We start from the raw sequence: 16,435 nt of genomic DNA, 5'->3' as shown, positions 1-16,435 counted from the left end.
TAGGTATGTGTAAAAATTAAGATAAATTTTAAAGTTCTTCCTGTGTGATTTCTGTCGTATCTACCATATTCTATCATCTATCGTATTTACCAATATCTGTCAGCCTAAAATATCTGCCACTTGTATCTTTATAGCTCTTTTAAAAAAAAAAAATATTGCCTGTCTAGACGATGCCCAAGAGTATTCCAGAAACTGTTTCTGTTCTGTTGGTTTTCCCCCTCAGGAATAGTTATAGCAACAAAGAGCATATAAAAACCTGAGTTCATCCTGTAGCAAAAGGTTGGAACACCGAGACTGCTGGGCACAACCTACCCCAGGTGAAGTAAAAGTAAGTAGTGCTGTTAGAGAGGAGCAGGTCCCACACACAAGGAAAGTTCATTTCACCAGACAAGACTGTAAATAAGCTTGTCTTCCTTAGAACTGAGTTTCCTGTTGTTTACATGTGTTTTTAGTTGATGTTCCTTGTATTACCAGTTACTTGTATGGCTCATGACAGTCATTCTTGATTCTTTAATGGAGTATACACTGCTGATATGCTCTGCACTGTACTGTTGTGGATTTTTGAAACATCACTACTGTCCTGAGCAGTGCATTAACAACATTCCTGCGTGTGTAGTTAAACTGTAGTGTGTCACATGTCACTCTGTCACACTTGCCATCTCAGAAGCAGCAGAAGCAGCAGTTGCCCTCACCACCTTTAGCCTCCCTTGCAGCAGAATTTGCAAGCCCCTCTCTCAAAGCATTTCTTCACTCTGCCGCCTTATCACCAGGATTCAGATTTGTGTGCAGTCAGATGTGCCTTCACCACTTACGCTGCAGAACACAGGAATAGAATATATAACTGCGACTTCCTTCCCTGGGAAATTACAGACAATTCAGAACCTAATAGGCTTGCTAATGGCATGGTCAGCTACAAGTATTTTTTACTCTTCCTCTGCTCTTGAAACCGTGTATCTTATCAAGTTGAGGGTCTTGATTTGCATAGAACGGTCTAAATCTGAGCTCAGTATAACCGTGAGACTAGAAGTCTGAGATAAAGATCATGACTGATAATGTGGCTTTTTTGGCACAATACACTTAAAGATAATTATGGAAGAATGAAGAAGAGTAAAAAAAAAACCAGAATCATTACGCTTGCATAAAATGAACACATTTTCAGGCAAAATTCACCTTCCTTTGAGTTTTGACTTTTTTATGCACAAGGATAGCAGCATTGATTTTCAAAATACTGTCTTCCTCTGTGTTTCTGCTTCATTGTTGCTAATTTACAGCTAAAAACCCATCACGTTATGCTTAACCAAGTGTTTTACCAGTAGCTGTAAAGAAACTTTCTTGGACACTTGTTCTAGTCAATCATCTGAGTGCTTGATGCACAGATGCTGGGCTTCTATTGTTAGTTAAGTCTTGCTGCACATCAGGTCAGCCCATCCGATGGCATCAGCATTTTGCCAGACTTTCATACTTCTTCACTAAACATAAGGCACAAAAGTGCTTTTATTGTCATACTGCCAACAACTTCTCCATCTCCATCTTCTCTTTAGTACTTTGATGCATACCCACACAACTTAATATACCTTTAACTCATTAAGAGATCTGGTTCTTTGACAGCTCACTCAGTCATCCTTCTACTGTCGAGGATATGAAAACTGCCTTGTTAAGAAAACTCCACTAGTGATGATAAAACATTGCCAAAACAAATTAATTCATAAGTGAGTGGATGTTCAGTTTCACTGATGGGTATGTAAATGTAATATGTGATCTTTTAGTGACTGGTTAACTGTTTTTTTGGGCTGATGTTCCAAAACAAATTGTAAAGACAGCAGAAGTTAACCAAGAGCAGACAATCTTAATTAGAGTAGGCACCATGTCTGACCAGCACACTAGTATTAACATACAAGAGAGCCCAACAGGCTGCTGAGGAAGTCTTAAATACTCAGTGCAGTCTGGAGAGATTAAATGATCTTACTACCATTTGTGAGTGAGCATGCTTTAAAGGAATAGTGCGTGCTTTAAAGTTGCTGTGTACATTAAATACCATTATGCAGCATTGCATTAAAGGAATTGATTTTATGACACGTCTCTTTGGACATAAGAAAGTGTCAGGTTGCCCTAGACCTTAATTCAGACTGATGTTCAAATGTTGGTTTTGGCACTTGTCCTGGACTTAGCTGCAGTGTAATTTGTGGACACGTTTTTTCTATAAGTTGGAAAGGTGCATGCAGATGCTGTTACCAGAAAGAAATCCTTGTGGTTATCACAAATAGGTTATCTCCCGTGTTGCCCATTAAATCTTGACAGATATTTCACTATGCATGGTCTGTTTACCACATCACACATCCAAGTGAAAAAAAATCCAATTATCAATCAGTCAAGAAGATCTGGCAATTAGCTCTATATTTCAGCAGGGATCTAATACAAACCAGATGCTTTTCTGTCTTTCCCAAACAGCACCATGTCATTGTGTTCACTGCTTGGCTATCAGCTTCTCATGTGAATGGAGGGAACCAGGTTTGGTCCTCAGTGTAGGTTTTATATTTGAGTCCTCTGAGGGGGCTGGCATGTTAACACAGGTACAAGCACCTTGCAGAATCATCCCCTTGTAGCTTCTACAGCTGTTTTTCCTCCTTGTCTGAAAAGTTCTGGGCTGATGCTGTGGACAGAAATCTTATCATGGGGATTGTATGGTCATGAAAAGAAAAGAAGAGGGGAAGGAGCATTGGAGGGGGTCTTCTGCTCAAATATGGGCAGACAGTGGTAAAACCATTCTGAGGAAATGTGTAATTTTTGAAGGCTTACTGGCACAATTTGTATCTTGTGCAAAAAAAATGCCATCTTTGTGCAGTATTATTTCAATTATCTGTGAAGTGTTTTGAGGGTGGAAAATGCTCTGCACAGAACCTACTAGCTGAATTCTGAAGCTTTAAGTTGTGGTTGGCATCCAACTGCTTCCTGAAGGGTTTGGTTCTGTGTTACAGCACAAACCAGAGAAAATCCTTGTTTTCCGCTTCTAAGCTACAGCCAGACCCTTGTAGGAACAGCTGATGAGCTTTAGCCTTGATGTAGGCACAAATCAAACAAATGCGTTGTTGCAACCCAGTCCAAGTGGTTGACCCCGCCTGTCTGTAATCAGAGAGATCTCAGAACAGCTCTGACCCTAAACTGGTGACAGGCTGCTATTAGAAGTGTCCTTTGGTAAGTCCCAAAGCCGTAGTTCATAGAAACCAAACAAAAATAAGGGCTGTATTTTAACATGTTAGTGGTGAGTACAGACGCAGTCACTGCTGTCAGTAGTGGTGCAAGTACGTGCTGTGTGGTTAGTGTTTAAACTTGTCACTTTTTCTCCTGAACAAGGGCTGGGACGCCTGATGTCACACATGCCAACACCTGAGAGCTATTAACAGGAGCGTTTGAGACAGAAAAAAACATATACACCTTGTAAGTCTTTGTTGTTGGAGAGGTTTGATAAAAGAAGGCCAAATCTTACCGCTCTTGGCTTTAGACGGGAGCTTTGAAGAGAGGAGGGCGTAACCATCTTCCTTCAGGAAGTTCAAGATACAAAAGCTCCTGACAAGGAAGCCCACCCTTCCCAGTGCCCGCAGAGCGGTGTGTGCCTCGCTGTCCGCAGCAGCTGCGCCTCGCTGCCGCTCTCTCCCGCCCCAGGTGTCCCACGCACGCCAGGTGCCCCTGGCAGGGGGGGCGGCCTTGGGCGGGCCGCGGGCGCCTCTGCCGGGATCGGGCGGCGCGGCCGCTCCCCGCGCCGCGCCTCCTCCGCCTGGCAGCCGGGCGGGCGGGCAGGGACCGGGAGAGGCAGGAGAGGGAAAGGGAGGGCGCCGAGCTCGCCGCCGCCCCGGAGCCGTGGCAGCGCGGCCGGCCTGGGCGGCAGCCGGACCCTCGTCCGCCCGCCCGGCAGCGGGAGCGCCTCGGCCACCTCCGCCCTCCCGGGGCCGCCTCGGCGGCCAGCGGAGCCCCCGCCGGCCATGGAGCTCTCCCTGTGGCTGCTTCTAGCGTCCTGCCTCTCGCTGGGGGCGGCCAGGGAATTTGACAGAAGGTAGGCGCGGGGAGAGCGGGGGCGGCGGCCGGGACCGGCCGGGCAGGGCGAAGTCGGCGTTCCCTCAGGGAGAGCGGAGGGAGCCCGGGCTCTCCCCTTTTTGACTCGGGGCGCTGTGCTGGCCGCCGGCCTCCTGCCAGGCACCGGGGCTGACTCCCGGCGAGGCGGGGGCGGCCGGAGCCCTCGGCGGGACCCGTGTGGCGCTCCCGATGCGGGCAGCGGTGCCGGGCGGGTGCCGCAGGTGGAGGCGCGGGGCCGCTCCCGGATCTGCTCCCGAAGCTCCCCGGCACGGACCCCCCCACAGCCGTCCCCCTCCCAGTGCCGCGCCTGGCTCGACAGCCTCAGCACGGGCTGAGGTGTGAGATAAGTTCTTTGCTCTGGCGGGGCTGCGTCCCGCAAGAATTAAAAACAAAGCGCATCGCGTGCTGTAGAGATAAAATTAGTTTGTTGACGCCCGGAGGCGCTCCGAACAGACGGCGGCAGCGATCGCGACTCAAGTCCTGACACGAATCTCGGGGCTCCTGTGCCCCCGCCGGCCGTGTCGCGCCGTGTCGTGTCCTGTCAGGTGTGGCGACTGGCAGCGCTGCAGGGGCCGGGCACTGCGCCGTGCGGGGCAAGCGGCCAGCGCGACCCCTGCCCACCCCAGGGTTTCCGTTTTTTTTTTTTTTTTTTTTTTTTTTTTTTTTTTTTTTTTTTTTTTTTTTGTGTGTGTGTGTGTTTTTTTTTTGTTTGTTTGTTTTGTTGTTGTTGTTGTTGTTTTTTTTTTTTTTTTTAATGAGGATTTGCTCAAATGCTGCGCTCACGGGATTTCAGCGTGTCGTTAAAAGACATTGCTGATTCGTGTCAATAGTTTATAACTGCGTAAGGCCGTGGTGTCTTTCCCTTGGAACAAGAGAAGACAACAGGTCTCTTTTTATATTTAATTTCTGTTTAACAGTCCAAAAAGCTTTTGTTTTCATTCTTTTTTTCCTTTAATGTTTCAGTGAGAAACGTTGATCGTATCATTGAGAAAATTTTGCCATATACTGTGAACTGAAAGAATGCCTAAACTTTATGATGGCGTTTATTCCGCACTATAAATTCTGTTTCAGACTTCTGAACTTCTCTTCAATGCCAGCCTGGGAGTGGCAGCAGTGAGCGTACTGCGAGGCATGTCGGCTTTTTCAGGCTTTGCTCATTTATCCTAAATATCTTTTCCCCTCTTCACCTATTGTCATTTGCATTTTTTGAACTAAACAAAGTATTAATGATAGAAATATCCTAGTCTTAGCTGAGAGCAGTTACTCTCTTCAAAAAATTTTAAAAAACCCCCAACTCTGTGCAGGAGAGTTTTTTTGCTGTTCTTTGTCTTTTGGCATTGGTTGGTTGGTTGGTAGGGTTTTGTTTTTACTCTAGGATGATTTTTAGCTACTTTCAAAAAGTTTTTCCAGACTTTGTTGAACTGTCTCGTACAGGTGGCCCAGACAAATCGTCTCATCTGCAGGACTGTGTCGGTTTGGAAGCAGAATTGACTGCTGCTGGGGCTGGGCCCGAGTGGCCTGGGGACAGTGCCAACGTGAGTATCTCTGCTGCTGGGGCTTCTAGTCACTTGTAGAGAAAGCTTGTATACACCTAGCCACGTCTTTCATGTGTTCACACACATCCTGACAATGCAGGGCTAGGCTTTTGCACGTGTGAGCCTGACTGACTTAGAAGGATGCTGTCACATTGAAATTCTGTCTGTTTTTAGCAGTGCTAAAAGTGATGGCAGTCGAGTAAGTTAAAGTGGAGTTAGGGCAATGAGAATTTGGAAATTTTTTTTTGGTTTCTGCTTCATTTCATGCTCTGATCTTATAACCTGGTGTAACTACACCGTGTCACGTTACAGGCACTGCAGGGCAATAGTATTTGCATCCAAGAAGGATACCAAAATTATTGATATTTCCCTTAGAAAATTGATGGAAATGTTCCAATTAAGTATTAAGCTCAAATATTCTTTCAGTAACCCTAAACTAAGGGAATAAATCTGCCTGACAGCATCCTTTTACTGGGTCACACGTGAGGAGAAACATCTCTGAGATTCTCATATCTACCTAGACTCTTTGATATGACTATAGGATAAACCGGTGGATAAGTATTCATCATTAACGCAACCTTCAGTAAGAATTGTGTGGAGGCAGCTAGTACTGTGTAGAAGTTAAAATTGTTATGAGTGGTGTAGAGACCCCAGCTTGTTAAAATTGCAGCCTTTGATCTGGGGGATGCTTACTCATGTGTTTAACATACATGAGGGACATCCTGAAGTTTTTGCAGGAATAAGCCTATAAACACTGGTCCTTAGCTTTTCTTATTTTTTCTTTTTTATTTAGATACAAACATATATAATTTACTGCCAAGCCATTTTCAGAATAAAACACATGTTAAATGCTGTAAGTTTCACAGTCTATGGGGCAAATATTTGGCAAAAGATAGGAAAAGCCTTGGAAATGCAACTCTCAGCAAAGGTTTTGTTCAAATTTGTAAGCAGTGAGACTTGTTTCTCACTTCCCAAGTATGTTAGAAGCCCACAAGGTTTAATATATACATAAGATGACTAGTAAAAAACTGTGGAAAATACATCTGAAATTCAACATCCTTGATACTGCTGCTTTGATGCAGAGTTCTCAGATTCATCCCTCTCAGGCCGTATCATGGATAATTTTGATTTTAAGGACTCTAATTGATTGAGCCCTTTCCTTGGCATGAATATTTATGAGCAAGGAAGAAGAATATGTAGTAGCTTGATTGAGGCTACTCCAGAGGCAATAGGATCTATGTCCACCTTTCATGATGCAGTTTTATTTAAAAATCATTGCGTATTTAAATGTTTGGGGCTATGAAGGCAAATAACAATAATTTGCATTGTTTAAAAACAAACCAAAACAAAAACCAAAAGAATCCAGACTACTGTGTCACTGCAGCACTTTTCTTAGACAAGTGTTCTCCCATGTTGTGACCATAAATTACAGCTCATGTTTAGGTGGAAGTCAATTTCTCATTATTACCAAATCTGATTTGTATTTGCATTTTTATGATCTTGAGAGACAGGAATAGCATAAAGTGATACTATCAGAAGATTCATAATTAAAAATTGGAAATGAGACAAAAGTAATAATACACAGAAAGTATAATTTATTTTTTGTATTTTGAATTTTTTCAGTAAGGTAATTTTACTGCTAGCTTTTCCAAATACTATAAATTCTTTTTTTGTTTCCTTAAGGCTAAAGGTAGGTGAATTCTCACCTCCTTCCAATGCATTTTAGTCCGTTATTCACAAATTTGTCTCCATGTACTCTAGAGGACATGTAGACAGGTATTTTTGGGATCACTTCCAGTAATTTGGACCAGACTTTCAAAAGAATACAATTATCACTTAGGTATTAAAAAGCATTTTCTCCCTTTTTTGCTTTACATACTGATAATTTTTGAATTACTGGGTTGGAAGAGTCTCAGATATTTAGGTGAAAATTATGCTAAACCCATCAGCAGCTCCTTCTCTGTTTTAAATGGGAGACAAGCTATTGGCAAAATAAAGCATGAAAATCTGCCCCAGTTGCAGGTGGTGAAAATTCCAGACATATCACAAAGCAGGAGATTACACTAAATGAAAGTGAATCTCTAGTGCATGCAGCCAAATAGAAAATCAGTAGTCAACTCTCTGCCTTGGGAATGTGGCACCCAGTATGAAGGATTAACCTGGCACAGAAGGCAACATTCCTGGCCTCAAAGGAAAACCTCGGTATTTTACTGCATAAAGGAATATTGCTGAAAAATTTCCAAAAAGCTAAGTACATAATTATTTCTTCTGCTTTTCTCTGGTCAAAGGTAAAGCTCTTAGCCCTATCCCTAAAAAGAGTGGCATAAATAGATGTCAGACTTTCTCTACTAGATGAACATTTTCTTTTGTGTTTTAGTATAAGTTCTGTTTGCACAAGGAAAGCAAGTATAGAGTCAGGCTTAAAAATAAGTAGTGAGAACAAATTTATAAATTTCTCCAAAAGAGAAGCTTCAAATATTTAGGCAATAATGCTGAGCTCTTTATTAGTGAGTTGGAACTGCTGTTTTTCAAACCAGCTTGAGCCATCCTTGGTATGCCTGCAACTGCTACAGCACCTTTGGACTCTCACCTCCTCACTCATGCATAATTTACAATGCGGGTACTAATCACCTTTGAATTTATCCTTCTGACAAATGTCGGGTGAGAGCCATGCTAGAGCTTGAGTGGAGCAGGCACACAGATACATTACAAGGTGGTCCCAGTTTTTCAGAGACCTCTGGACTGCGATGAGCCAAGGGCAAGTGGTCACTAATATACCTGGATATGTTTTCTGCTGTCCAACTGAGCTGCTCCACTAAGCACATGTGGGCATGCCCACATGTTTCAACCAGCTGTGTCATTTAAGGTAATGGTTTAATTGTGACATGCTTAAGCCTGGATATGTCAGCTCTAACAGAGCAGGAGTGTGGTGCAGCTGATGAGTGCCGTTAGGGCCTTAAGCCTTGGTGACTCTGTGCTCCTGATCTTCCATCCATAATCCATCTGAGGAGTTGCAAATGGAAACTGAAGTGTGTTAGCTAAAGTTGGTTTTGTGAAGTTATTCCTTTTTTGTCCTTTTGACTGGCAAAGGAGTGCACGTGGAGCATAATCATGTTTAGTGCTGCTTAGCAACGCCACTCAGCATAACTCAGCTGTCTTCTGCTCTTATAAACATGTAGGAAGAAGTTGAAATAGGGCCTTCTTTAATTTATACTTCTTTCTTTACAACATCCTCTGTCTCCTCTTTACACCAGTCAATATCTATGCACATAGGTCTGATCTGTCTGTAAACCCAGAGCCTGTCAGTGTCAGCTGCAACATCTCAGCCAGTAGAAATATTTGCTCTGCAGTGACGTGAAATTAGCTTCCCAAATGCCCTTTCAAATCCCAGTAAATGTGCGTGGGTGTCCTTCAAACTGAAATAATCAAGAACTTTGAAGCAGGTTGGATTTTTTTTTCTTTCTTGCAGGTTTTGAACACCCAGTGAGATCTATGTTTAGGCAGCTAAATGCATTTTGAGATTGATAAAAATATAGGCATATTTTCAAAGGGACTGAACAAAAGTAGCTCAAATTCACTGGCATTTCTTAGTCCTTGTAAATTGAAGAGCCATCCATACTTGTTTAGTGACTTAGATTTAGAACTGTGCGTATCTTCCATCATTGACATAACTAAGTAGCTTTTCTTAGATTTTGATTTGGTATGTAAACCAGATTAATTAGTTAAACCTAGAGTGTTAAAAGGCTAATTTGGAAGCAGCAGAACTGATGTTTAAGCACTAACTATTAGCTCCCATGAAGTGCCCTCATCATTGATAGAGTTGATCCTTTATACTGAGGGACTCACAGCATCAGTTCTCTAAAGTTACATATTAAATATTCCACTTGAAATTGGGCCAAAAATCCCATGTTGTTGCCTAGCCTGTGGGATTTACTCACACTTTAATTAGTAGGAATGGGAGTAATAGCTGTAAGTGGGAGTAATCACACAAAAGCCTACCTCTGTGAAAGATGGTATGTTGATAAAGTACCTGATGAATTATGTTTAAAAATAGGATTGTTGTCTTGCTTTATGTCTTACTGTTGTGCACACAGTTGAGCTATAACCCAGAGCAGAAGTGAGGCTAGAAGGAGTTTCTTTTGGATTTCTTTTCTCAGAACAGGGGAGGTGACTTCCTGTAACAGAGTATTTTTGGTGAAAGCAGGTATCAATAGTGCATTTTTAATTCCAGAGTGCTTTTGCACTGTAAGGCAACTGCATCTGTAGTACTGAATGTGTTGTTCTAACCCAGAGCCCATTCAAGGGGTTTTAAAAGATACAGGGAAAACCAAGTCAGGACACGTGTCCTGGAACTTGTCTTGCACAAATGCAGAAAATAATTCTTTGTGGGTATTTTTACCACTCATCTATCCAGGTTCCCTCAAAACTTAAAACTAATGGTCCGTCTGCCTCTTTTTTAGCTGGCTTACAAATATCTCTCTAGTTCTTTCAAAAGCTATAAAAATGGTTTCTGCCTGTGTGTGTCTTTCATAAACAAAATACTCCTGCTTTGAACCTGTATCTGTTTGTAATTGATTTGTACATCAATTATATGTAGTCAAAGTACAGATGTAAAGATTGTTTTAAAATTTTAGCTGTAGTTTAACAGCAAAAAAACTGTAGAAAGAGAGAATAACATAGATTTAAAAGGTTAAGCAGGATTTTTAAAAGAAAAGCAGCATGAAGTGGCTTGAATTCTCATTCTGCATTACAGTTTGGACAACTCCTTTGCTCGAGGTGATGGCAAAAATGATTCCTTTTGCTGGGTTAACATAGGTAGAGAAGACTAGATCTGCAGCTTCTGTAAACAAATGCAGGTCTGTCAGATCCTCTGCTGACTGGAGTCTGTGTCACTGCTGGAGTCAGCAGATTTTGTCTGATGGATAGAAATTTTGACCAACAGAAGATGCTTAACAGGAAAAAACTGAAAATGGGTTTGATAAGCAGTGATATTTAATGACTTCACACATTTCTATGCGTAATTCTCCTTAAACAGTAAGAAAATCTATGCAGTCTATCTCAAGAAGGGGTGGTTAAGATGAGTGTGCTCTTTCAGAGGGCCCATCAGTTGTAACTCCATCTGGTTATCTCCCCGTGCTGAGGTTTGTGTTTTACCTAGGAAGCAAATCCAGAATAGGTCAACAAAGTAGTTTCCCACCATGATTGGCTTAAAGGCCTAGGGACAGAACAGTCAAGAATGTATAAAGTCAAACCATCAGTTTACACCTCGCCTTAGCTTTACATCATTAAGAAAGTGTTAATTGAGGGATGTCAGGCTAGTGTTTAGATTTAGCCAAACAATAGAAAGCATATGATTTCAGGATGTTCTGAAGAGGACTTGCAAGAGAGAGGAGCTTGTACAAGTTGATGTATAGCAGATGCAGGCATGACTGAATGCTTTGCTGGGAATTGTGCATGCTGCTGTCTTCTCGCAGCCCTTGGGAAGGCTCTTGCAGTGTCTGCTTCTGCTGCTCCTGTCCTAATGAGCTCGAAGGCTGTGTACCTGTTTTGTGCAATCTCTTATAGAGGTGTGAGGTTGTGGGAGGGGGAGGAAGCAGTGGCTGTTCTCTCATTGATGCACAGAAGGAGATTTTGTCTAGCTAACAATAAATTTGATGGGAGTTTACCTGTATAAATCAACTGACACATCAATGGGAGAAGAGGCCATGGGCTGCTTAGGACTTCTGTTTCCTGCACATACCATTGCTTTCAATGGAAATGGCAATTCTGTATAGTCCATGATGTGCAAAAATAAAGGTGTGATTGCGTCAACAATGAGCTGTGAAAATACTGGTTCCTAGGAGGCTGATGCGCTAGCAGAAGCATCCCGAAAGTCAGTAAGAGTTTTGCTACTGAATTTGTGGTTGCAAGATCACTGTCTGAATTAATGCATTGTGCTGGCAGTGTTTAATAAATACTGATATGAAGCATGTCTGCTTCTTATAAAATGACTGATATTTTTGTGCATCATCCCTGCTACTTTTCAAATAAAAGGTATTTTATACAGAATTGCAATGCTGCTTTACACTGCTAATCAAGAATAAACATGAGGTTTTGCTATTTTTATTCGGTTTTTATTTTCCAGTTTAGAACCTTTATGCCTTTAAAGCATGATTTTACTGTGTTAAAGATACAGTATCCTTTTCCATTTCCCTACTGCATTCCTCATGCACTACATATGAGATTGGTAGTTTTGCAGCCCACTTTTTTCTAAGGAAATGTCATCAGTAACATGATTTGACCAGTTACAACTGTAGTATATTCGTAATTGCATCTTCTCTGAAAGCCCAGCGACAACCTGAGGAGCTTCCTTTCACTGTAATCAAAGGTAAAGGACTTCCTAGTTAAAACTAATTTAGCTAGTAGAAGTTGCAATCGTAGAATGCCCTTCAAGTGTTGGTCACACACTGCTTAAAATACAAAGAGCTGCTGTTGCTCATGTCCCAGCCTGCTTGTGATAACAAGGCTGTGTAGCCTAACAAGTCATGCTGCTAACATCAAATTTATTGGCAAATAAATTAATTTCAAATAGCCTGAAACATATATCTGTGTTTTCATCTTATTTAAGTTTTGTAGCATATCTTGTTTCATGTGGTAGCAAGAACTGAAAAGGTTTCTAAGTATTACTTTTAATTTAGATGACATTACATTTTTAAACATAAAAATGACCAGTAAATTTGTATGCCAACATGTTTATTGGTTGCAGATGTTCAGATACATATAAATGGGTGTAATTTTAATTGCTCTCAAATTAACATCCAGATGCTAAGCCTATGTGTTTGAGCTGTGGAGACATGGCATTGAATTAAAAATATATATCCATATTTAAATGGAAGGATACTGTGTCTTTAAGAAAAACATTTGTGTTCTGTTGATGGAAATGTTGAACCTGAACTGTGAAACATGAGATTTTTTTACAACTACTTACTGTATGAAACTTGACAAAGTGTAGTTCTTTATCCGATTGAATAAGAATAGCATCACATCATTATATTTACTCTTATGTATCAGAATATGTTTGTTAAATCTCCTCCTTACAGAGAAAAAAAAAATCTGGAATTTCTCTTTTGGATATTTGTTTTGCAGCATTCTACGTCTTAAGGCAGAGAATAGCCAGCCTAAGGTGCCAGCCCAAAGGTTAGCTGAACATATTTCTTGAAATAATTTTGGCAAGGTTATGACTTGGAGTTATGACCTTGAAGTCATAAGTTTACATGGAAATTACAATATGTGACAAGGAGATAATTTTTTGTTGTTTTTCATTTTTTAAGCATTTGATTTGGGGAAGATGAGGGGGGAGAGAATTGACAGGGCTATTTTACCCTAGATGCCTATACAATGGTACACTTGTTTTTTAAAATACGATGCGTTTCCCTTTTCACTAGTTTTCTTTATTTTACCCTTAAGCCCTGTGCAATATTTTTCCCTTTCTGCAGATTTTTTGTACTCCCAGCAATGCATTTACAAGCTGTCAGACCTAGGAGCCTAATTTGCTTTCATGGCATTGAATCATGTGCAGTGGGAGGCTATTTTGGGATAGCTGAGGCACTTATGGGCCCCAGCTCCCTGCTTTGCACTTCCACTACAAGTTGTCCTTCCCAGAGCAGGGAAACTTTACAGCCCTTGGTCTCCAGCAGTGTAGAACCTGGCATGTTAGAGCAAAATGAAATGAGCATAGTTTACTTTGCTACCCAGGCTGTAGTCTGCTGATACTTAGGAATTGACGTCTTGTTTGTTCTTGGCTCATTGGTGAGGTTCCAGGTGACTGGAAGATGACCAGTGTGACACCCATTCACAAAAAGGGTGGGAAGGAGGATCCTGGTAATTATAGGCCAGTTAGCCTGACCTCAGTACCAGGTAAGGTTATGGAGCAGTTTATATTGAGTGTCATCACACATCACTTAGAGGATGGCCAGGGTATCAGACCCAGCCACCATGGGTTTAGGAGGGGCAGGTCGTGTTTGACCAATTGATCTCCTTTTATGATCAGGTGATTGCCTGGTGGATGTGGGAAAGGCTATGGATGTTGTGTATCTGGACTTCAGCAAGGCCTTTTACACTGTCTGCCACAGCACACTCCTGGAAAAGCTGGAGCCCAAAGCTTGGACAGGAGCACTCTTGGCTGGGTTAAGAGCTGGCTGGATGGCCAGGCCCAGAGAGTGATGGTGAACGGTGCTGCATCCAGCTGGGGATCATCACCAGTGGTGTCCCTCAGGGTTCTGTGCTGGGGCCAGTTCTGTTCAATATTTTTATTGATGACATGGATGAGGGTATTGAGTCTTTCATCAGTAAATTTGCAGATGACACTAATCTGGGAGCGTGTGTTGATCTGTGGGAAGGGAGGAGGACTCTGCAGAGAGACCTGGACCGTTAGGATGGATGGGCAGAGTCCAATAAGATGAAGTTGAATGAGTCCAAGTGCCAAGTCCTGAATTTTGGCCACAATAACCCCCTGCAATGTTATAGGCTGGGGATGGTGTGGCTGGACAGTGCCCAGGCAGAAAGGGACCTGGGGGTACTGCTCGACAGTCAACTGAACATGAGCCAGCAGTGTGCCCTGGTGGCCAAGAAGGCCAATGGCAGCCTGGCCTGGATCAGGAATAGTGTGGCCCGCAGGAGCAGGGAGGTCATTGTTCCCCTGTACTGGGCACTGGTGAGGCTGCACCTCGAGTGCTGTGTCCAGTTCTGGGCCCTCAGTTTAGGAAGGATGTTGAGATGTTTGAGCGTGTCTAGAGGAAGCAGCAAGGCTGGTGAGGGGCTTGGAACGCAAGTCCTATGGGGAATAGCTGAGGGAGCTGGGGTTGTTCAGCCTGGAGAAAAGGAGACTCGGAGGTGACCTCATCACTCTACAACTCCCTGAAAGGTGGCTGTAGCCAAGTGGGGTCGGTCTCTTTCTCCTGGCAGCAACTGACAGAACCAGAGGTCACAGTCTCAAGCTGCACCAAGGGAAATACAGGTTGGATATTAGGAAAAAGTTTTTACAGAAAGAGCAATAAAATACTGGAATGATCTGCCTGGGGAGGTGGTGGAGTCACCATCCCTGGATGTGTTTAAAAAACAGACTGGATGTGGCACTCCCTGTCATGGTTTAGTTGAGGTGTTAGGGCATGGGTTGGACTCGATGATCTTGAAGGCCTCTTCCAACCTAGTCATTCTGTGATTCTCTTTCCATATCCTTGTGGCAGAGGCACGAGTCTCAGACAGGGAGGAGCAAAGCACTCAGCCATTCATCTCTGTGAAATCAGCTTTGTTATTGCGATACAGAAGTTACTCTGCTGAAGCCAGTGGATGTTTTGTATTCGAATAAACAAAATATCATAGGACCCAGACACACTCATGCTATCCTGTTTCTACGTGTTGGAATTCTGTAGACATAGAAAAATTCAGGTAACAAACAGGCATTTTGAGATGATAAGCACCAGTTTTAGTGAACCACTTGAAATGCAAACACAAAGCATGAAATATTTCTTGCTTTTCTAATTTTGCGTGTGTTAGATTAAATTTTTATTGGTTTTTAATAAAGAGTATTTAAGTGTATAAGCATTAGATTAACTTCTACTGATTTAATTAAATCCTGTTGATTTCAGTATTACCCATGCTTAAGTTATGCATGCTGTGTAGTGCTGTTCTGAACAGCAAGGCATTCATAAACCAGGGTCTGGATTTGTCTTTGTGCTTTAGAAACACATTTGGCAGCAGTCATAGCCAAGCCAAGAATTCACTGCAGTGAATAGTCCACACTGGTTGCAGTTTGTCATATTAATGTGCAGTTACCAGAATCATGTGTGCAAACTGAATAACTGATTTACTTGGGCAAGTGTTGGAGTTATGCATGAAAAATAAGGAGCCACTTACTTAATGGAAAGTGTGTTTCAGATAAAAACTTAAGCATGCATTTTGACAACATGAATGTCACAAATAAGGGCAAGTAATTTGTGAAAAAATATTCAGGCATTAGATACTATCATTTTGTCTGATGTTATTGTCAGCTTCTAGTTACAGAAGTTGGTGAAGGGCATTTGTTATCTTCCAAAAAAAAAGGAAAATAGTGTAAGAAGGGTTGTGCAGATGAAATTATCTGAAAACTAATACCCAGTTGCCCTGCTCAGGCTTAATAATTATCTCTGGAGAGATATATTCTGTGATTACTAATACACTTATTTGGGTAGCAAAATAAGTTTCTCAGAAGTAATTCTCTAATCTAATGGGTATGATGTATTTTTACCACCTTCTAGTAAATTTGAAGTGGGTAAGTTTTATGCATTCTCTTGCCATTGTAATTGAAGTATATAGTTGAACAAAAAAGAAAGGTGCAACTCAGAAAGACCTACAGTGATTTATTTTACAAATTAGCTCATATCTTTGGGATCCTAAATCAAAATTACTGTGAGTAAGGCAGTTTAATTTTCCTGAGCATGTTTATGTGATTGCATAATTTACAAAGAATTGCAAAAAGTAAACAGAAAGAGAGAGAGAGATGTGAGTTGCAGCTGACTCTGAGGGAGAGAAGTGTTATGGAACTTGGTGTTGTGGTCTGTGAGGACCACAGGAGAAAGGCAGCCAGGTTTAGGTGAAGGAGGCAGTCTAGAGGAAAGCTTCTTTCACCAACATGCAAGTCTTGTTAGAAAGCTGGCACTGGGGGGAATGTAAGAAATGATCTGAAGATGGGAAATGTGTTCTGCAATCAGCAGTGTAAGAGGATCCAATAAAGGTTTGTGAAGCTGAATACATTATGTAATCATTTCTGGGCTGCTGCACAAATTACTTGCTGTGCCTGGGCAGATTGAATTTTA

General features: G+C 42.0%; 1 protein-coding gene across 10 annotated transcripts in view; it reads left to right on the top strand.

Moving 5' to 3' along the window:
* Positions 1-3,938: 3,938 nt before the first annotated feature.
* NPNT (nephronectin) overlaps positions 3,939-16,435 on the top strand; it is a 48,839-nt gene continuing 36,342 nt past the window's right edge. For 4 of the 10 annotated variants that reach the window (XM_088163866.1, XM_088163862.1, XM_088163865.1 and 1 more), the window contains exons 1-4: positions 3,939-4,048; positions 5,503-5,603; positions 12,729-12,779; positions 13,404-13,499. In XM_088163866.1, the coding sequence (XP_088019992.1) occupies positions 3,978-4,048; positions 5,503-5,603; positions 12,729-12,779; positions 13,404-13,499 (319 nt within the window). In that variant the 5' untranslated portion in view covers positions 3,939-3,977. The remainder of the gene's footprint in view (positions 4,049-5,502; positions 5,604-12,728; positions 12,780-13,403; positions 13,500-16,435) is intronic. The other 6 variants (XM_088163868.1, XM_088163864.1, XM_088163863.1 and 3 more) reach the window with 2 other exon arrangements.

Source organism: Sturnus vulgaris, chromosome 4 (assembly GCF_052056855.1).
Source record: "Sturnus vulgaris isolate bStuVul1 chromosome 4, bStuVul1.hap1, whole genome shotgun sequence".
In the NCBI taxonomy this organism is placed as follows: Eukaryota; Metazoa; Chordata; class Aves; order Passeriformes; family Sturnidae; genus Sturnus; species Sturnus vulgaris.
This window is presented reverse-complemented; position numbering and strand designations above follow the sequence as displayed.